The sequence below is a fragment of the Amblyraja radiata genome, chromosome 18 (assembly GCF_010909765.2).
Source record: "Amblyraja radiata isolate CabotCenter1 chromosome 18, sAmbRad1.1.pri, whole genome shotgun sequence".
In the NCBI taxonomy this organism is placed as follows: Eukaryota; Metazoa; Chordata; class Chondrichthyes; order Rajiformes; family Rajidae; genus Amblyraja; species Amblyraja radiata.
Genome location: NC_045973.1, coordinates 31,270,875 through 31,286,023, shown reverse-complemented (window position 1 = coordinate 31,286,023; position 15,149 = coordinate 31,270,875). Strand labels below are relative to the sequence as shown.

Sequence of the window (15,149 nt, the reverse complement as noted above, 5' to 3'; positions counted from 1 at the left end):
GTCTAAAGCAATCAGTGAAAACATCAGGAAAAAAAACATGCTGTGCCAGTTTAACAAATGCATTGTTTGTAATAACAAAGATGACAAAGAATTATGCATCATTACCTTCATCACCTATGCCATTTGTCGCACTGGACAAGCCGTTGTCTGTGCTCTGGCTTCCACTGTTATTGCTTTCAACTATTTCCTTGTGTGTTTGCTTCACATAACGACTGAAATGACAAAAAAAATCTTTACTAGGGCAATTTTATTAAGTTTACACTGCAAACTATAACGTGCTTTCATTGCAATCCCTGTTTATATGATCAGCCATGCTTTTTTCTGAAAGTCATAAAAGATTAAAAATGTAGATTAAGTCCTATTTAGAAGTCCCTAAACAAGAGCTAAGCCAAGATACATTAAAAACAGTTCAAAAGGAACACGTGGATCAGGCAAGTCAAGATTTACTTTCTGCTTAAATTCCTCACCCAGTCTTGCCTGCCTTCTTCAAAAAAATGTGGTTACATTTATTCCTGATAGCCAATAAAAAGTACTGCATTTGTAGAGTTGAACGGTTCATGTGACAAATCCTGTGTTGGACTCCTCTGAAGGAGCAGAGTGATTTTATAAAGAAAAAGTAGTTCAAAATAATGCAATATGAATAATATAACACTGAAAGCACACCAATGCCTCTACTTCTTTAGAAGGCTTAGGAAGCTTGGCATGTCCCCTACACTCCCACTAGCTTCTACAAATGCACCATAAAAAGCATTTTATTAGGATACATCGCAGCTTGGTTTGAGAACAGCTCCATCCAATATGGCAAGAAATTGCAGTGAATTGTGGACACAACCTGGACCATCACACAAACCAACCTCCCTTCCATTGACTCTATTTATACCTCACGCTGCCTTGGCAAGCATGATCAAGGACGGGTCGCACCCCGGCCACTCCCTTTTCTCTCCTCTCCCATCAGGCAAAAGGTATAGAAGTGTGAAAACACACACCGCCAAATTCAGGGACAGTTTCTTCCCAGCTGTTATCAGGCAACTGAATCATCCTACCACAACCAGAGAACTAGGGCTGAACTACTATCTACCTTTTTGGTGACCCTCAGTCTATCCTTGAACAGACTTTGCTGACTTGACCTTGCACTAAACGTTATTGATTTCAATTACAGATGCCAATGAGTATAGAAGTGAGATCGACCGACTGACCAAATGGTGCCAGAACAACCTGGCTCTCAACATCAGCAAAATCAAAGAACTGATTGTGGACTTTGGAAGAGGAAGGTTGAGGATCCACAATCCTGTTTACATCACCAGTCTGCCTTTAAATTCCTCTCACTGAAGTACAGTCATTCATAATTCCCCCCTCATTAAACTCCATTTATCACTCAACTTATCACTGCTCATAATTCCTCGAGCACGGAATGGACTTTGAAAACGGCGTCAGAAAATGGCGTCTCTTGCATGTGGGAACAGCAGACTATTTCTGTACAAACTGCTAATCCGGTATGTGCTTTTGTATAGCGATACTTCACTGAACTGTTTGTAAGAAAATAATTTCAATGTGCGTTTGCACTTCGCACATGCAACAACAAAAAACACCATTTAACTATTATATCTGTATCCTGTTGCAGTGTCCAAATATCCTCAAAGGAACATGACTTCCCACCTATTTTCATGTCATTGGCACAATTACTGTCCTCTTCTCCAGGTCTTTAACATAAATTGTAAATAACCGAGCCATGAAGGGTTCCAGGAGTCTCACTCCACTAGTTACATCCTTGCACCATTCTTTTGTTTCAGATTTTCAGCAACTGTTGTGCTGTACCTCATTTCCAGCATTGATTTTTTTAAACCTTTCTACACTGTTCTCATTCATCACCTTCCCATTACATAGTTTCCAGGCAATTCAGTTGTAATTAAGTCTTAAGGACTCTTTCTCAGTTGGCACCAAAACAAATTGTCTCCTCAGTTTCTCTTGCATCGTCAATCTATCACAGATACCAGAGACACACATTGTTTTCTCCACCACCCCTCTTGTTAATATGTGCTTATTTTCTAACTTTGCTTTGTTCTATAAACAGTGATGTAGTATTTATGCAAATGTGGCCAAACAAAGTAACAACGATTCACGTTAAAAGAATTTCAACCACAACATCAGAACCACAAATCAGTGACAAAAATATAAAATGCTTGGACTATTTTCTTGTTAATAAAATATAAGTAAGCTTACGAAATTCGTGCAAGGATCAGGTCATACAAGTTATCCAGAGTAATATTGTCCTTGGGAACAGAGATCAACAATGGCTGACCAAACAGAATCGTGCCTGCAGGTGTATTAGATGAACGCAACCGTTTCTCACGGAAATATATTGGTAGGTTGATGTACTTTGAACTTTCAACGTCATCTTCTCCAGCGCCAGAAACCTCATAACTGTAAAAATATAGAGAGCAGATCAACTAAAATAAATGATATCTTGATATAAAAATAATTGGAAACTGTTGTACATTATATGGTGCAAATAAATGGTTAAAGCATGATCCTCCAAACAGCAGGAAGGTGCTAAAAAGTGTAGATGCCAGGCAAAAAGAAAATCACAAAAGTAACTCCTCAGTCATAAGTTTTCCACACGAAGAAAATAAACATCACCCGGCAAGTACCTGAACTAACTCAAGCTACAAATTACTTTCGCCACATTTAGAAAGAAAATGGAAAATATCTGTCTTTTATACTTACACAAAAATATCATCCCTGTCCATAATATGATTCAAGGCTTCATCTTGTCGGTAGGTTTTGTGGAACCGATGATTGTAAACATCAGTGACTACCATCTGAAAGCAAAGTATACAGGTTTTAAATCATAACATGTCGATCCAACAGTTCGACATTGTTACGCCTATTAGACTAAATTAATTCGCTATTTTAGTTCTTGGAAATATACTGTTGTAAAAAGATATTTGGAAAATTTGGTTAAGTAACGGGTTCTGCCTATAATTGTTCCCAATGGGTGATCTTTGTGAAACACACTTTTTAAATATTCTTCTGCTGCTATCAAGTTCTCATCTCTCTGGAAGGCAGCAAGATAACTTCTTTCCTACCAACCAGCTAGTGATTTAAATGTTTTTCCTGAGGAAGCAGTGATTCATTTGCATTTCTGCATTTAATGTTCACAATGTGACCTTCTCTACATTGGATAAACTGCAGATTAGAATGCACCTTGCAGAGCACCCGCATTCAGCCCACAACTGTGAGCGAAAATCCTGCAGCCTGGTATTTTAATTCTCCATCCTATTTAAACTCTGACCCATCTATCACTGGCATTCTGCACTACTACAATGATGCCTAATGCAAGCTTTAGGCTCATCTTCAACTGGGCATACTGCAGCCTTCTGCACTCAATATCGAACTTTCCAACTTTTGATAACTTGCTTTGTTTAAGTGCCATTGTCACTGTAAGTCATCCATTGGTGATACCTACTCGGTTATGTTTCGTTCCATTCATCGCCCGCACAATATCTTACATTTATGTCATGGATACAATAAATAGCTTTAGTTTGGATTTATTTAGTTCATTATTATTTAGAGATACAGCGCAGAAATAGGCCCTTCGAGGCCACGCCAGCCAGCGATCATCCCGTATACTAACCTGGGGGGGGGGGGGGGGTGACGGAAAGCTGGAAGAGGGGAGGGACAGGACAAAGCTTGGCAGGTAATAGGTGGATACAGAGGAAGTAAATCCACTTATTACCGGTCAGGCTTTGTTTGGCTCCTCCTCTCTTCCAGCTTTCTTCCTCTCACCGCTCCCCCTCAACCACAGAAGGGTCTTGACCCAAAATGTCACCTATCTACGTTCTCCAGAGATGCTGCCTGACCTGCTGAGTTACTCCAGCACTTTGTGTCTTTTATTACAAATCAGCATCTGCAGTTTCTTGTTTCTACAATGGCAATCAGATTAAGTTGATAGCTGATGTAATAAGAAACAGAACTTTTATTTCATCGATAATAGCAATTTCCTGGCATTCTTCCTGATAAAAGATGATTGGCATGAACCAATTAATCTCTCTCTCTCTCTCTCTGAGGTTCAGTCTAACTTGCTGAGCACATCTGACATTTCAGTTTTTTTTTAAATTCAGCTCAGATTGATTAGGTGTAATGATAATTCACTGTCAGGAAAAAAGCTTGCATTTCTGTAGGACTTTTGACTTCCTTTCAGAATATGCCAAAGTACTTCACTAATAATAAAGCACTTCTCAATTGTAATTACTATTTGAAGAGGGAGCTGCATATATATAGATGCCCAAAAAAAAACATGTAAACATGACAAAAATACAAACTGCTGTAGAAAGTCAGCAGGTCAGGTAGCATTTCAAGGAGGGAATGGACAAGCAAAGTTTCAGGTCGGGACCTTTCTTTGTACTTACGAATCAGACATCCTTCTGTAGAGGGGTTACGACCTGAAACGTCACCTGTTCATTCCCTCCACAGATGTTGCCTGACCCGCTGAGTTGTTCCAGCACTGCGTTTCGCTCAGGATTCCAGCATCTGCAGTCACGTGTCTCCATGTAAAAATGACAATAATTTCTCTTGGTAATATTAACTGAGAAATAAATGTTGGCCAGGACACTGGGATTAATTACCTGCTGTCCTTCATCTAGTGTACTGGGAGCTTTCAGCAAGCAGACATTATGTGATAATCATATAATGGTACTGACTGCTTTAGAGATTGCAATTAAATGAGCTCCTGCTTTCAAGTCTTTCCAGGATGTTGCAAAATAAAAACGATTTCTAAATTAATGGACGATTTTAATTGTAAAATGTAATATCTGAGTAAAAACTGGAACAGCTTACCTTTTCTGCAGCAACTCCAGAGATCTGACAAAGCGTTGTACATAAATCAGAAATTGTACCCAGCTTTGGGACAATTACCCTATACTGTAAAATAAGCAGTCCATTAATAGAGTAATACAATACAAAATAATTCAAAGAAAAACATGTATTTAGTGCCAGCAAGTGACATTATTTTCTTGTTGTATAATTGTATAATGACGTTTAAAATGTTTAATGATAATGTTTAATTCATACAGAGAAAGTAAGCAAACCTGCGTTGGCTTTGACTTTGGGTCAGCCCTCACCAGGAAGATTTCCATGGTGCGGTCCTTCTTCATAGGTAATGGCAGCGTTAGATAACAGAATGGGTCAAAAGTCACAGAAACTTTTGAACATTCTGGACAAACTAGAGTAGATTTAAATAGCCCATGGAAGATATCTACAATGATGGAGTTGTTCCTTAATCTGTGGTTTTCCCAAGCTTCTGTGGCGACTGTCTATAATCAAAAAGGACAAAAACATTTGTAAGACACATTTATGCATAAAGAGCTTGCATTATAATGGACCACACTGCGTGTTCAGGATTATCAAAGCACTTTCACCTACCTATCATCAACTAGAGTGCGGTCCTGAGCTAACATGTACCTCATGTACCCCCTTGGACTCTATTTAATTTGGAATTTATCTTGCACTAAAAATAATTTGCTTCATCCTGTACCTGTACGAGGCACGATTTTAATCATGTATGTATAAAAGCTTGGTTTAACATCCAAAATTAAAAGATTACAACTAGATAACACAAGACAATGCATGGAAATTTTGGCCTGGATAATGGGGGCAGCCGTTATATCCATAATACTTTGAGCTGGAGACCAGCATAACACTAATATAATCAAGCAGAAATTACAATACAGTAGGTTTTTTCTTTGTATTTCAACTGAAGACACCCAGCAACTTTTGAATCAATTGGGAAGTGCTTAAGAACACATATTGCCTTGTTACCCATACCCTTTGAGCATGTTCCATTAATTATTGATGGATTTACCATAAGCAAAATCTCCACGGTCTAACTGAGGGAAAAAATAGTTGGAAGTTAAAATTTGAAGCAGCTGTGTGATGCAAAATATACCTTACATTAAAAATGCATCCTTTAAAATAGATTATTCAGAACAAGACTCACCTCATCTTCCCTACCATTGGCATCTTTAAGTTCTAAGTAGGGTTTTTTCTTCACACGATTTAAATCTTCATGTAAACCATCTAAAAGAAATGCAAGCAACTCTTGAGAATCCTGTTGCTGGTATCCTGAAAACTGGGGAGCAAAACATCCAACCTGTGTCTGAAGAGAGAAAGAAAAATATTCACACCATTGTTTCAATTTAAGTTAAAGGAATGCTTATTTGAAATAATTAATGATTGGAATTGTAGCACAGACATACTGAGATTCCAGTAAAAACATAAAGTTAATTCAAACATTTTAATGGGGTGGAAGATTGCAACCTTCACGTGGTCCGCCCTGCTTCGACTAATGCAATCAACTCGACGTGCACAAATGGAAGATCAAATAGAACACCACACGAAAGAAGAAGAAACATTTTAATGGTAACCAGTTTGTTCAAGACCTTGGGCCGAAAACCTTAAATATCAAGATGACTCACACAACTCATCTAACGATGAACAAGTGGACTTCATGAGAGCACCAGGTGCAAATTATTTTAAGATCCATGCCTTCTGCAACCTACGCATTTTATAACCCTAATCTATTACATTACTTGCCTACTGTTCTTTAGAAAACAATTTTCACGCTATAGATGATTAACTGCTTGTCAATAAAAAACAGTAGCAAAATATAGATTGGATGTGGATATATGTAAAAAACCCAAATCACAAATATTTACTTCATGAGTTGGTAGAAGAGCTATGCTGTGCAGCAAGTGCCCGGGCTCACCATTTGCACGCTTGCTCTTTATAGGAGCACTTTTCTAAATGGTGTGCTGAGGTTTAATTAAATAATAAAGGGCATAGATAAATTAGTCAGCATCTTTTTCCCCCAGGTCAGGATCAAGAAAAACTAGAGAGCAAAGGTTTGTGAGAGGGAAGGAAATTTAAAAGGACAACCAAGGAGGTAAGTATTTCCACAGAGGGTGCTGGTAGTCTGGAAGGTGCTGGCAGAGATAGTGGTAGAGGCAAATACACAAAGTTAAAAGGTAGTTGGACTGTTAGAAAAGGGGATAAGGACCAAATGAAAATAAATGAGATTAGCACAAATAGGCATCACAATTGGCATAGGTGAGGTAGGCCCATTTCCATACAGTACAATTTTTATGATTTTATGTCATCCACACCAAAATACAAGAATGCTCAAATGAATTTAGGCAAAAAAAAGATTTTGAGGCAAACAATTTTCAATCCTTTACATGATTATTAATGGATCAGAATATATGTATTCTCGTTAGTGCTTTTGGAGTTCATGAACCACCTTTGTGATCTTATGTCATTACTTTACTTGACAATAAAGGCTAGCATTGGCTCAATTTCCTTTTTACTCATTATGAAAGACTTAGTATCTCTAACGAATATCCATTATTGGCTCAGATTACAAATTGCATGTAATTTATTGTTCCTGTCCTTGTCTGACTGCAGTTGACTGTAAGCTTCGAAGGCAGGCAAATAACTGGAAAAATCATTAAAGGTGAGACAAAATGCAGAGCATTATTTAAATTATTTACAAGTCCTCTTGTAAGGTACGTAACATTATGAAATGCTGGCCACATTTTGCATTGCTTGTTTCCTTGAAACTAATGTTCAAATGTAGCTGTTGATTTTGGATCACATTGATTTGTTAGCCTTGGTGACCTGGTCCTTCCTCAATAAATTGATGACCATGTTTTTCCCCACGATAGAAAACATATTCTGGATGCAGAGGGCTAATCTTACTGGCTTTCCACATCCTGGAGTTTAGCGATATGGTCAGACTTTTGACTGGGTCACTCAATTGGATTCATATCGGGTGATTGACTTGGCCACTCAAGAATTGACCATTTTTTAGCTTTGAAAAACTACCTTGTTGCTTTAGCATTATGTTTGGGATCATTGTCTTGCTGTAGAATGAACCGTCGCCCAATGAGTTTTGAGACATTTGTTTGAACTCGAGCAGATAGGATGTGTCTATACATTTCAGAATTAATTATGCTACTACCATCAGCAGTTGTATCATCAATGTTGAGACAAAACCAAAAAGGCCTAAGGCAGGCAACGCCATTGTAGTGGGAGACTCCATTGTGAGAGGTACGGACAGGGGTTTCTGCGGCAACAGACGGGATGCGAGGATGGTGTGCTGCCTTCCTGGTGCCAGGATCCAGGATGTCACGGACAGAGTGCAGAAAATCCTCAAGGGCGAAGGTGAACATCCGGAAGTGGTAGTGCATGTCGGCACAAACGATGTCGGAAAGAAGGGGATGAATATTCTGCAGCGTGACTTTAGAGAGCCCGGAAAAATGCTGAAAAGCAGGACCTCCAGGGTTGTTATCTCCGGTTTGCTTCCAGTTCCTCGTGCTGGCGAGAGCAGGAACAGGGAGATACGGGACCTGAATGTGTGGCTGAGGAACTGGTGCACGGGGCAGGGATTTAGATTCTTAGATCATTGGGATCTGTTTTGGGGTAAGGGGGAACTGTACAAAAGGGACGGATTGCATCTTAACAGGTGTGGGACCAGAATTCTGGCAGGCAGGTTTGCCACTGCTACACGGGTGGTTTTAAACTGAATAAGGGGGGTGGGGTGTCGAATGGGATAGTGGAGGATGGAGTTAAAGGGAAAGGGTTTCTTAAATGTGTGAGCGTAGAGACAGAGGGGTGTAAAATGAGGGTAGAAGCAATAGGTAGCAAGGTGAAAAGTAAAAGTGGCAGGCCGGCAAATCCAGGGCAAAAATCAAAAAGGGCCACTTTTCAGCATAATAGTATAAGTGGTAAGAGTGTTGTAAAAACAAGCCTGAAGGCTTTGTGTCTCAATGCAAGGAGCATTCGTAATAAGGTGGATGAGTTGAATGTGCAGATAGCTATTAATGACTATGATATAGTTGGGATCACGGAGACATGGCTCCAGGGTGACCAAGGCTGGGAGCTCAACATCCAGGGATATTCAATATTCAGGAGGGATAGACAGAAAGGGAAAGGAGGTGGGGTAGCGTTGCTGGTTAGAGAGCAGATTAACGCAATAGAAAGGAAGGACATTAGGTTTGAGGATGTGGAATCGATATGGGTAGAGTTGCGAAACACTAAGGGGCAGAAAACGCTAGTGGGAGTTGTGTACAGGCCACCTAACAACTAGTAGTGGAGTTGGGGATGGCATCAAACAGGAAATTAGAAATGCGTGCAACAAAGGTAAAACAGTTATAATGGGTGACTTCAATCTACATATAGATTGGGTGAATCAAATTGGCAAGGGTGCTGAGGAAGAGGATTTCTTGGAATGTATGCGGGATAGTTTTCTAAACCAACATGTAGAGGAACCAACGAGAGAGCAGGCTATTCTAGACTGGGTATTGAGTAATGAGGAAGGGTTAGTTAGCAGTCTTGTTGTGCGTGGCCCCTTGGGCAAGAGTGACCATAATATGGTTGAGTTCTTCATTAGGATGGAGAGTGACATCGTTAATTCAGAAACAAGGGTCCTGAACTTAAAGAAAGGTAACTTTGAGGGTATGAGACGTGAATTGGCCAAGATAGACTGGCGATTGATTCTTAATGGGTTGACGGTGGATATGCAATGGAAGGCATTTAAAGACTGCATGGATGAACTACAACAATTGTTCATCCCAGTTTGGCAAAAAAATAAATCAGGGAAGGTAGCGCATCCGTGGATAACAAGGGAAATCAGGGATAGTATCAAAACAAAAGATGAAGCGTACAAATTAGCCAGAAAAAGCAGCGTACCAGAGGACTGGGAGAAATTCAGAGACCAGCAGAGGAGGACAAAGGGCTTAATTAGGAAAGGGAAAATAGATTATGAAAGAAAACTGGCAGGGAACATAAAAACTGACTGCAAAAGCTTTTATAGATATGTGAAGAGAAAAAGATTAGTTAAAACAAATGTAGGTCATTTGCATTCAGAAACGGGTGAATTGATCATGGGGAACAAGGACATGGCAGACCAATTGAATAAATACTTTGGTTCTGTCTTCACTAAGGAAGACATAAATAATCTGCCGGAAATAGCAGGGGACCGGGGGTCAAATGAGATGGAGGAACTGAGTGAAATCCAGGTTAGCCGGGAAATGGTGTTAGGTAAATTGAATGGATTAAAGGCCGATAAATCCCCAGGGCCAGATAGGCTGCATCCCAGAGTACTTAAGGAAGTAGCCCCAGAAATAGTGGATGCATTAGTGATAATTTTTCAAAACTCTTTAGATTCTGGAGTAGTTCCTGAGGATTGGAGGGTAGCTAATGTAACACCACTTTTTAAAAAGGGAGAGAGAAAACGGGGAATTACAGACCAGTTAGTCTAATGTCGGTAGTGGGGAAACTGCTAGAATCAGTTATTAAAGATGGGATAGCAGCACATTTGGAAAGTGGTGAAATCATTGGACAAAGTCAGCATGGATTTATGAAGGGTAAATCATGTCTGACGAATCTTATAGAAATTTTCGAGGATGTAACTAGTAGAGTGGATAAGGGAGAACCAGTGGATGTGTTATATCTGGACTTTCAGAAGGCTTTCAACAAGGTCCCACATAAGAGATTAGTATACAAACTTAAAGCACACGGTATTGGGGGTTCAGTATTGATGTGGATAGAGAACTGGCTGGCAAACAGGAAGCAAAGAGTAGGAGTAAACGGGTCCTTTTCACAATGGCAGGCAGTGACTAGTGGGGTACCACAAGGCTCAGTTCTGGGACCTCAGCTATTTACGATATATATTAATGATTTGGACGAGGGAATTGAATGCAACATCTCCAAGTTTGCTGATGACACGAAGCTGGGGGGCAGTGTTAGCTGTGAGGAGGATGCTAGGAGGCTGCAAGGTGACTTGGATAGGCTGGGTGAGTGGGCAAATGCATGGCAGATGCAGTATAATGTGGATAAATGTGAGGTTATCCACTATGGTGGCAAAAACAAGAAAGTAGATTATTATCTGAATGGTGGCCGATTAGGAAAGGGGGAGATGCAACGAGACCTGGGTGTCATGGTACACCAGTCATTAAAAGTAGGCATGCAGGTGCAGCAGGCAGTGAAGAAGGCGAATGGTATGTTAGCATTCATAGCAAAAGGATTTGAGTATAAGAGCAGGGAGGTTCTACTGCAGTTGTACAGGGTCTTGGTGAGACCACACCTGGAGTATTGCGTACAGTTTTGGTCTCCTAATCTGAGGAAAGACATTCTTGCCATAGAGGGAGTACAGAAAAGGTTCACCAGACTGATTCCTGGGATGTCAGGACTTTCATATGAAGAAAGACTGGATAGACTCAGTTTGTACTCGCTAGAATTTAGAAGATTGAGGGGGGATCTTATAGAAACGTATAACATTCTTAAGGGGTTGGACAGGCTAGATGCAGGAAGATTGTTCCGGATGTTGGGGAAGACCAGAACAAGGGGTCACAGTTTAAGGATAAGGGGGAAATCCTTTAGGACAGAGATGAGACAAACATTTTTCACAGAGAGTGGTGAATCTCTGGAATTCTCTGCCACAGAAGGTAGTTGAGGTCAGTTCATTGGCTATATTTAAGAGGGAGTTAGATGTGGCCCTTGTGGCTAAAGGGATCAGGGGGTATGGAGAGAAGGCAGGTACAGGATACTGAGTTGGATGATCAGCCATGATCACATTGAATGGTGGTGCAGGCTAGAAGGGCCGAATGGCCTACTCCTGCACTTAATTTCTATGTTTCCCTCTCCTCACCCCTCTCCCTCTTCCACCCATCCCTCTCCCCCACCCCCCTTCCCTCTCTACCACCACCCCCTTACCCCTACCCCTCTGTCCCTCTTTCACCACTCCCCCTACCCCTCCCTCCCCACTCTTCCACTTCTATCCCCTTACCCGACGCCTCTCCCTCCCCCACCCCTCTTCCGCTCCCTTCCCCCCTGTCCCTCTTCCACCACTCCCCGTCCCTCTTCTACCACTCCCGCTACCCCTCCCTCCCTCCCCACTCTTCCACTCTCTCCTCCCCCCTCCCCATCCCTCTCCCCCCCACCCCCCTTCCCTCTCTACCCCACCCCCTTCCCTCTCTCCCCCCACCCCCTTCCCCTCTGTCCCTCTTCCATCACTCCCGCTACCCCTCTCCTCCTCCCTCCCCACTCTTCCACTTCTCTCCCCCTTCCCCTCCACTCTCCCTCCCCACTCTTTCCCCTCTCCCCATCCCTCCCTCCTCCCTTCCCCATCCCCCACATCTCTCTCCCCATCTCTCACCCCCTACCCTGCTCTCCTTTCCCTCCCAAATCTATCCCGTTTCCTCCTCCTCCTCTCCCCTCCCTCCCATCTTCTCACCCCCCCCCCCCCCGCAAACAATTGATGTCACAATGCCCAATGTTCACATATGTCCAATATGGAGAGAAGGCAGGTACAGGATACTGAGTTGGAAGATCAGCCATGATCATATTGAATGGTGATACCCCTCTACCCCTCCCTCCCAACTCTTCCACTTCTCTCCCCTTACCCCACCCCTCTCCCTCCCCCACACCTCTCTTCCCCCCTGTCCCACCCCTTCCCCTCTGTCCCCCTTCCACCACTCCCCCATCCCTCTTCCACCACTCCCGCTACCCCTCCCCATTCTTCCACTTCTCTCCTCCCCCTCTCCCCACCCCCTTCCCTCTCACCCCCACCCCCTTCCCTCTCTACCCCACCCCCTTCCCTCTCTCCCCCGCCCCCTTCCCCTCTGTCCTTCTTCCACCACTCCCCCTACCCCTCCCTCTTCCACCTCTCTCCCCTTACCCCACCTCTCCCTCCACCACCCGTCTCCCCCTCCCTTCCCCTCTCTCCCCCACCCCTTCCCCTCTGTCCCTCTTCCACCACTCCCCCTGTCCCTATTCCACCACTCCTGCTACCCCTCTCCCCCTCCCTCCCTCCCCACTCTTCCACTTCTCTCCCCCCCCCCCCACACTCTTTCCCCTCTCTCCCCCCATCCCTCTCCCCCTCCCTCCACACTCTTCCCCCTCTCCCTCCTCATTCCCTTACCGTGCACAGTCTCTGTCTTTAAGAAGGAACTACAGATGCTGGAAAATCGAAGGTAGACATAAAAAAAGCTGGATAAACTCAGCGGGTGCGGCAGCATCTATGGAGCAAAGGGAAAGGTCAACGTTTTGGGCCGAAACCCGGAAGAAGTGTTTCGGCCAAAAACGTTGCCCTTTTCCTTCCGTCCGGCTGCCTTTCGATTCGTTCCATCGTGTGATGTCACAATGCCCAATGCTCGCAGATGTCAAATCGAAATGGATCCATTTACATATGCCTTTGCACCAGCCCCAGCCCCTGGTGAACGTTCCATCGTTTGATGTCACAATGCCCAATGCCCAAAGACATTCTTGCCATAGAGGGAGTACAGAGAAGGTTAACCAGACTGATTCCTGGGATGTCAGTACTTTCATATGAAGAAAGACTGGATAGACTCGGTTTGTACTCGCTAGAATTTAGAAGATTGAGGGGGGATCTTATAGAATCTTGTTTCCCTCTCCTCACCCCTCTCTCCCCCACCCCCCTTCACTCTCTACCCCACACTCTTCCCTCTCCCCCCGCCCCCTACCCCTCTTCCACCACTACCCCTCTCTCCCCCCTTCCCCCACCTCTCCCTCCCCTCTTTCCCCCTCCCTTCCTCCTCCCCATCCCCCTCTCGCACCCCCTACCCCGCTCTCCTTTCCCTCCCAAATCTGTCGTTTCCTCCTCCTCCTCTCCCTCCTTTCTTCTCACCCCACCTGTGTGTTAGGGGGGTGGTTAATGTGAGTGTGATGCCGCAGCCCCCCCCCCCCCCCCCCCCCCCCCCGCAAACGCCGTTGGGGAAACAGACCCAACGGGTCTGCACTTGGTCTAGTTATTATATAAAACTGTGTGCCTGCCGGCGTCCGTCCGTCCGGCTGCCTTTCTTCCTTTGATTCCTTGCTACGCCGAAACCAGACGCAGAATCGCCGACATCTTTTCCATTTTGGTAGATTTCACTTTTCTTTCTAAGTATTCGCTCCTCATTACATTTCGTCGTGTTTTAGTACACATTTTAAATCAAATCCTTCTCCCCCACCCACCCCAATATTTCAAAAATAAACTGGCTTCTCACCCATAGAAGCAGCCCCAGCCCCAGCCCCAGCCCCTGGTGAACGTTCCATCGTGTGATGTCACAATGCCCGATGCTCACAGATGTCCAATCGGAATGGATCATTTACATATGCCTTTGCAGGAGCCCCAGCCCATGGTGAACGTTCCATTGTGTGATGTCACAATGCCCAATGTTCACATATGTCCAATCGGAATGGATTCATTTACATATGCCTTTGCAGGAGCACAAGCACTTGGTGAACGTTCCATCGTGTGATGTCACAATGCCCAATGCTCAAAGACATTCTTGCCATAGAGGGAGTACAGAGAAGGTTCACCAGACTGATTCCTGGGATGTCAGGACTTTCATATGAAGAAAGACTGGATAGACTCGGCTGGTACACGCTAGAATTTAGAAGATTGAGGGCGGATCTTATAGAAACGTACAAAATTCTTAAGGGGTTGGACAGGCTAGATGCAGGAAGATTGTTCCAGATGTTGGGGAAGTCCAGAACAAGGGGTCACAGTTTAAAGGGGGAAATCCTTTAGGACAGAGATGAGAAAAACATTTTTCACACAAAGAGTGGCGAATCTCTGGAATTCTCTGCCACAGAAGGTAGTTGAGGCCAGTTCATTGGCTATATTTAAGAGGGAGTTAGATGTGGCCCTTGTGGCTAAAGGGATCAGTGGGTATGGATAGAAGGCAGGTACAGGATACTGAGTTGGATGATCAGCCATGATCATATTGAATGGTGGTGCAGGCTCGAAGGGCCGAATGGCCTACTCCTGCACTTAATTTCTGTTTCCCTCTCCTCACCCCTCTCCCTCTCCCACCCATCCCTCCCTCCCCCACCCCCCTTCCCTCTCTACCCCACCCCTTCCCTCTCCACCCGCCCCCTTCCTCCTACCCCTGTCCCTCTACCATCACTCCCCCTACCCCTCTCCCCCCTCTCTCCCCATCCCACATCTCTCTCCCCATCCCCCTCTCTCACCCCCTACCCCGCTCTCCTTTCCCTCCCAAATCTGTCCCGTTTCCTCCTCCTCCTCTTCTCACCCCCCCCCTCCCCCCACCTGTGTGTTTGGGGGGTGGTTAATGTGAGTGTGATGC

General features: G+C 43.9%; 1 protein-coding gene across 2 annotated transcripts in view; it reads right to left on the bottom strand.

The window, feature by feature from the left end:
- The window catches only part of usp4 (ubiquitin specific peptidase 4), a 78,774-nt gene that overhangs the window by 13,377 nt on the left and 50,248 nt on the right, over positions 1 to 15,149 (bottom strand). For both annotated transcript variants that reach the window (XM_033037045.1, XM_033037046.1), the window contains 6 exons: positions 5,996 to 6,154; positions 5,088 to 5,312; positions 4,837 to 4,920; positions 2,725 to 2,819; positions 2,221 to 2,421; positions 106 to 212 (listed from right to left, as the gene is read on the bottom strand). In XM_033037045.1, the coding sequence (XP_032892936.1) occupies positions 106 to 212; positions 2,221 to 2,421; positions 2,725 to 2,819; positions 4,837 to 4,920; positions 5,088 to 5,312; positions 5,996 to 6,154 (871 nt within the window). The remainder of the gene's footprint in view (positions 1 to 105; positions 213 to 2,220; positions 2,422 to 2,724; positions 2,820 to 4,836; positions 4,921 to 5,087; positions 5,313 to 5,995; positions 6,155 to 15,149) is intronic.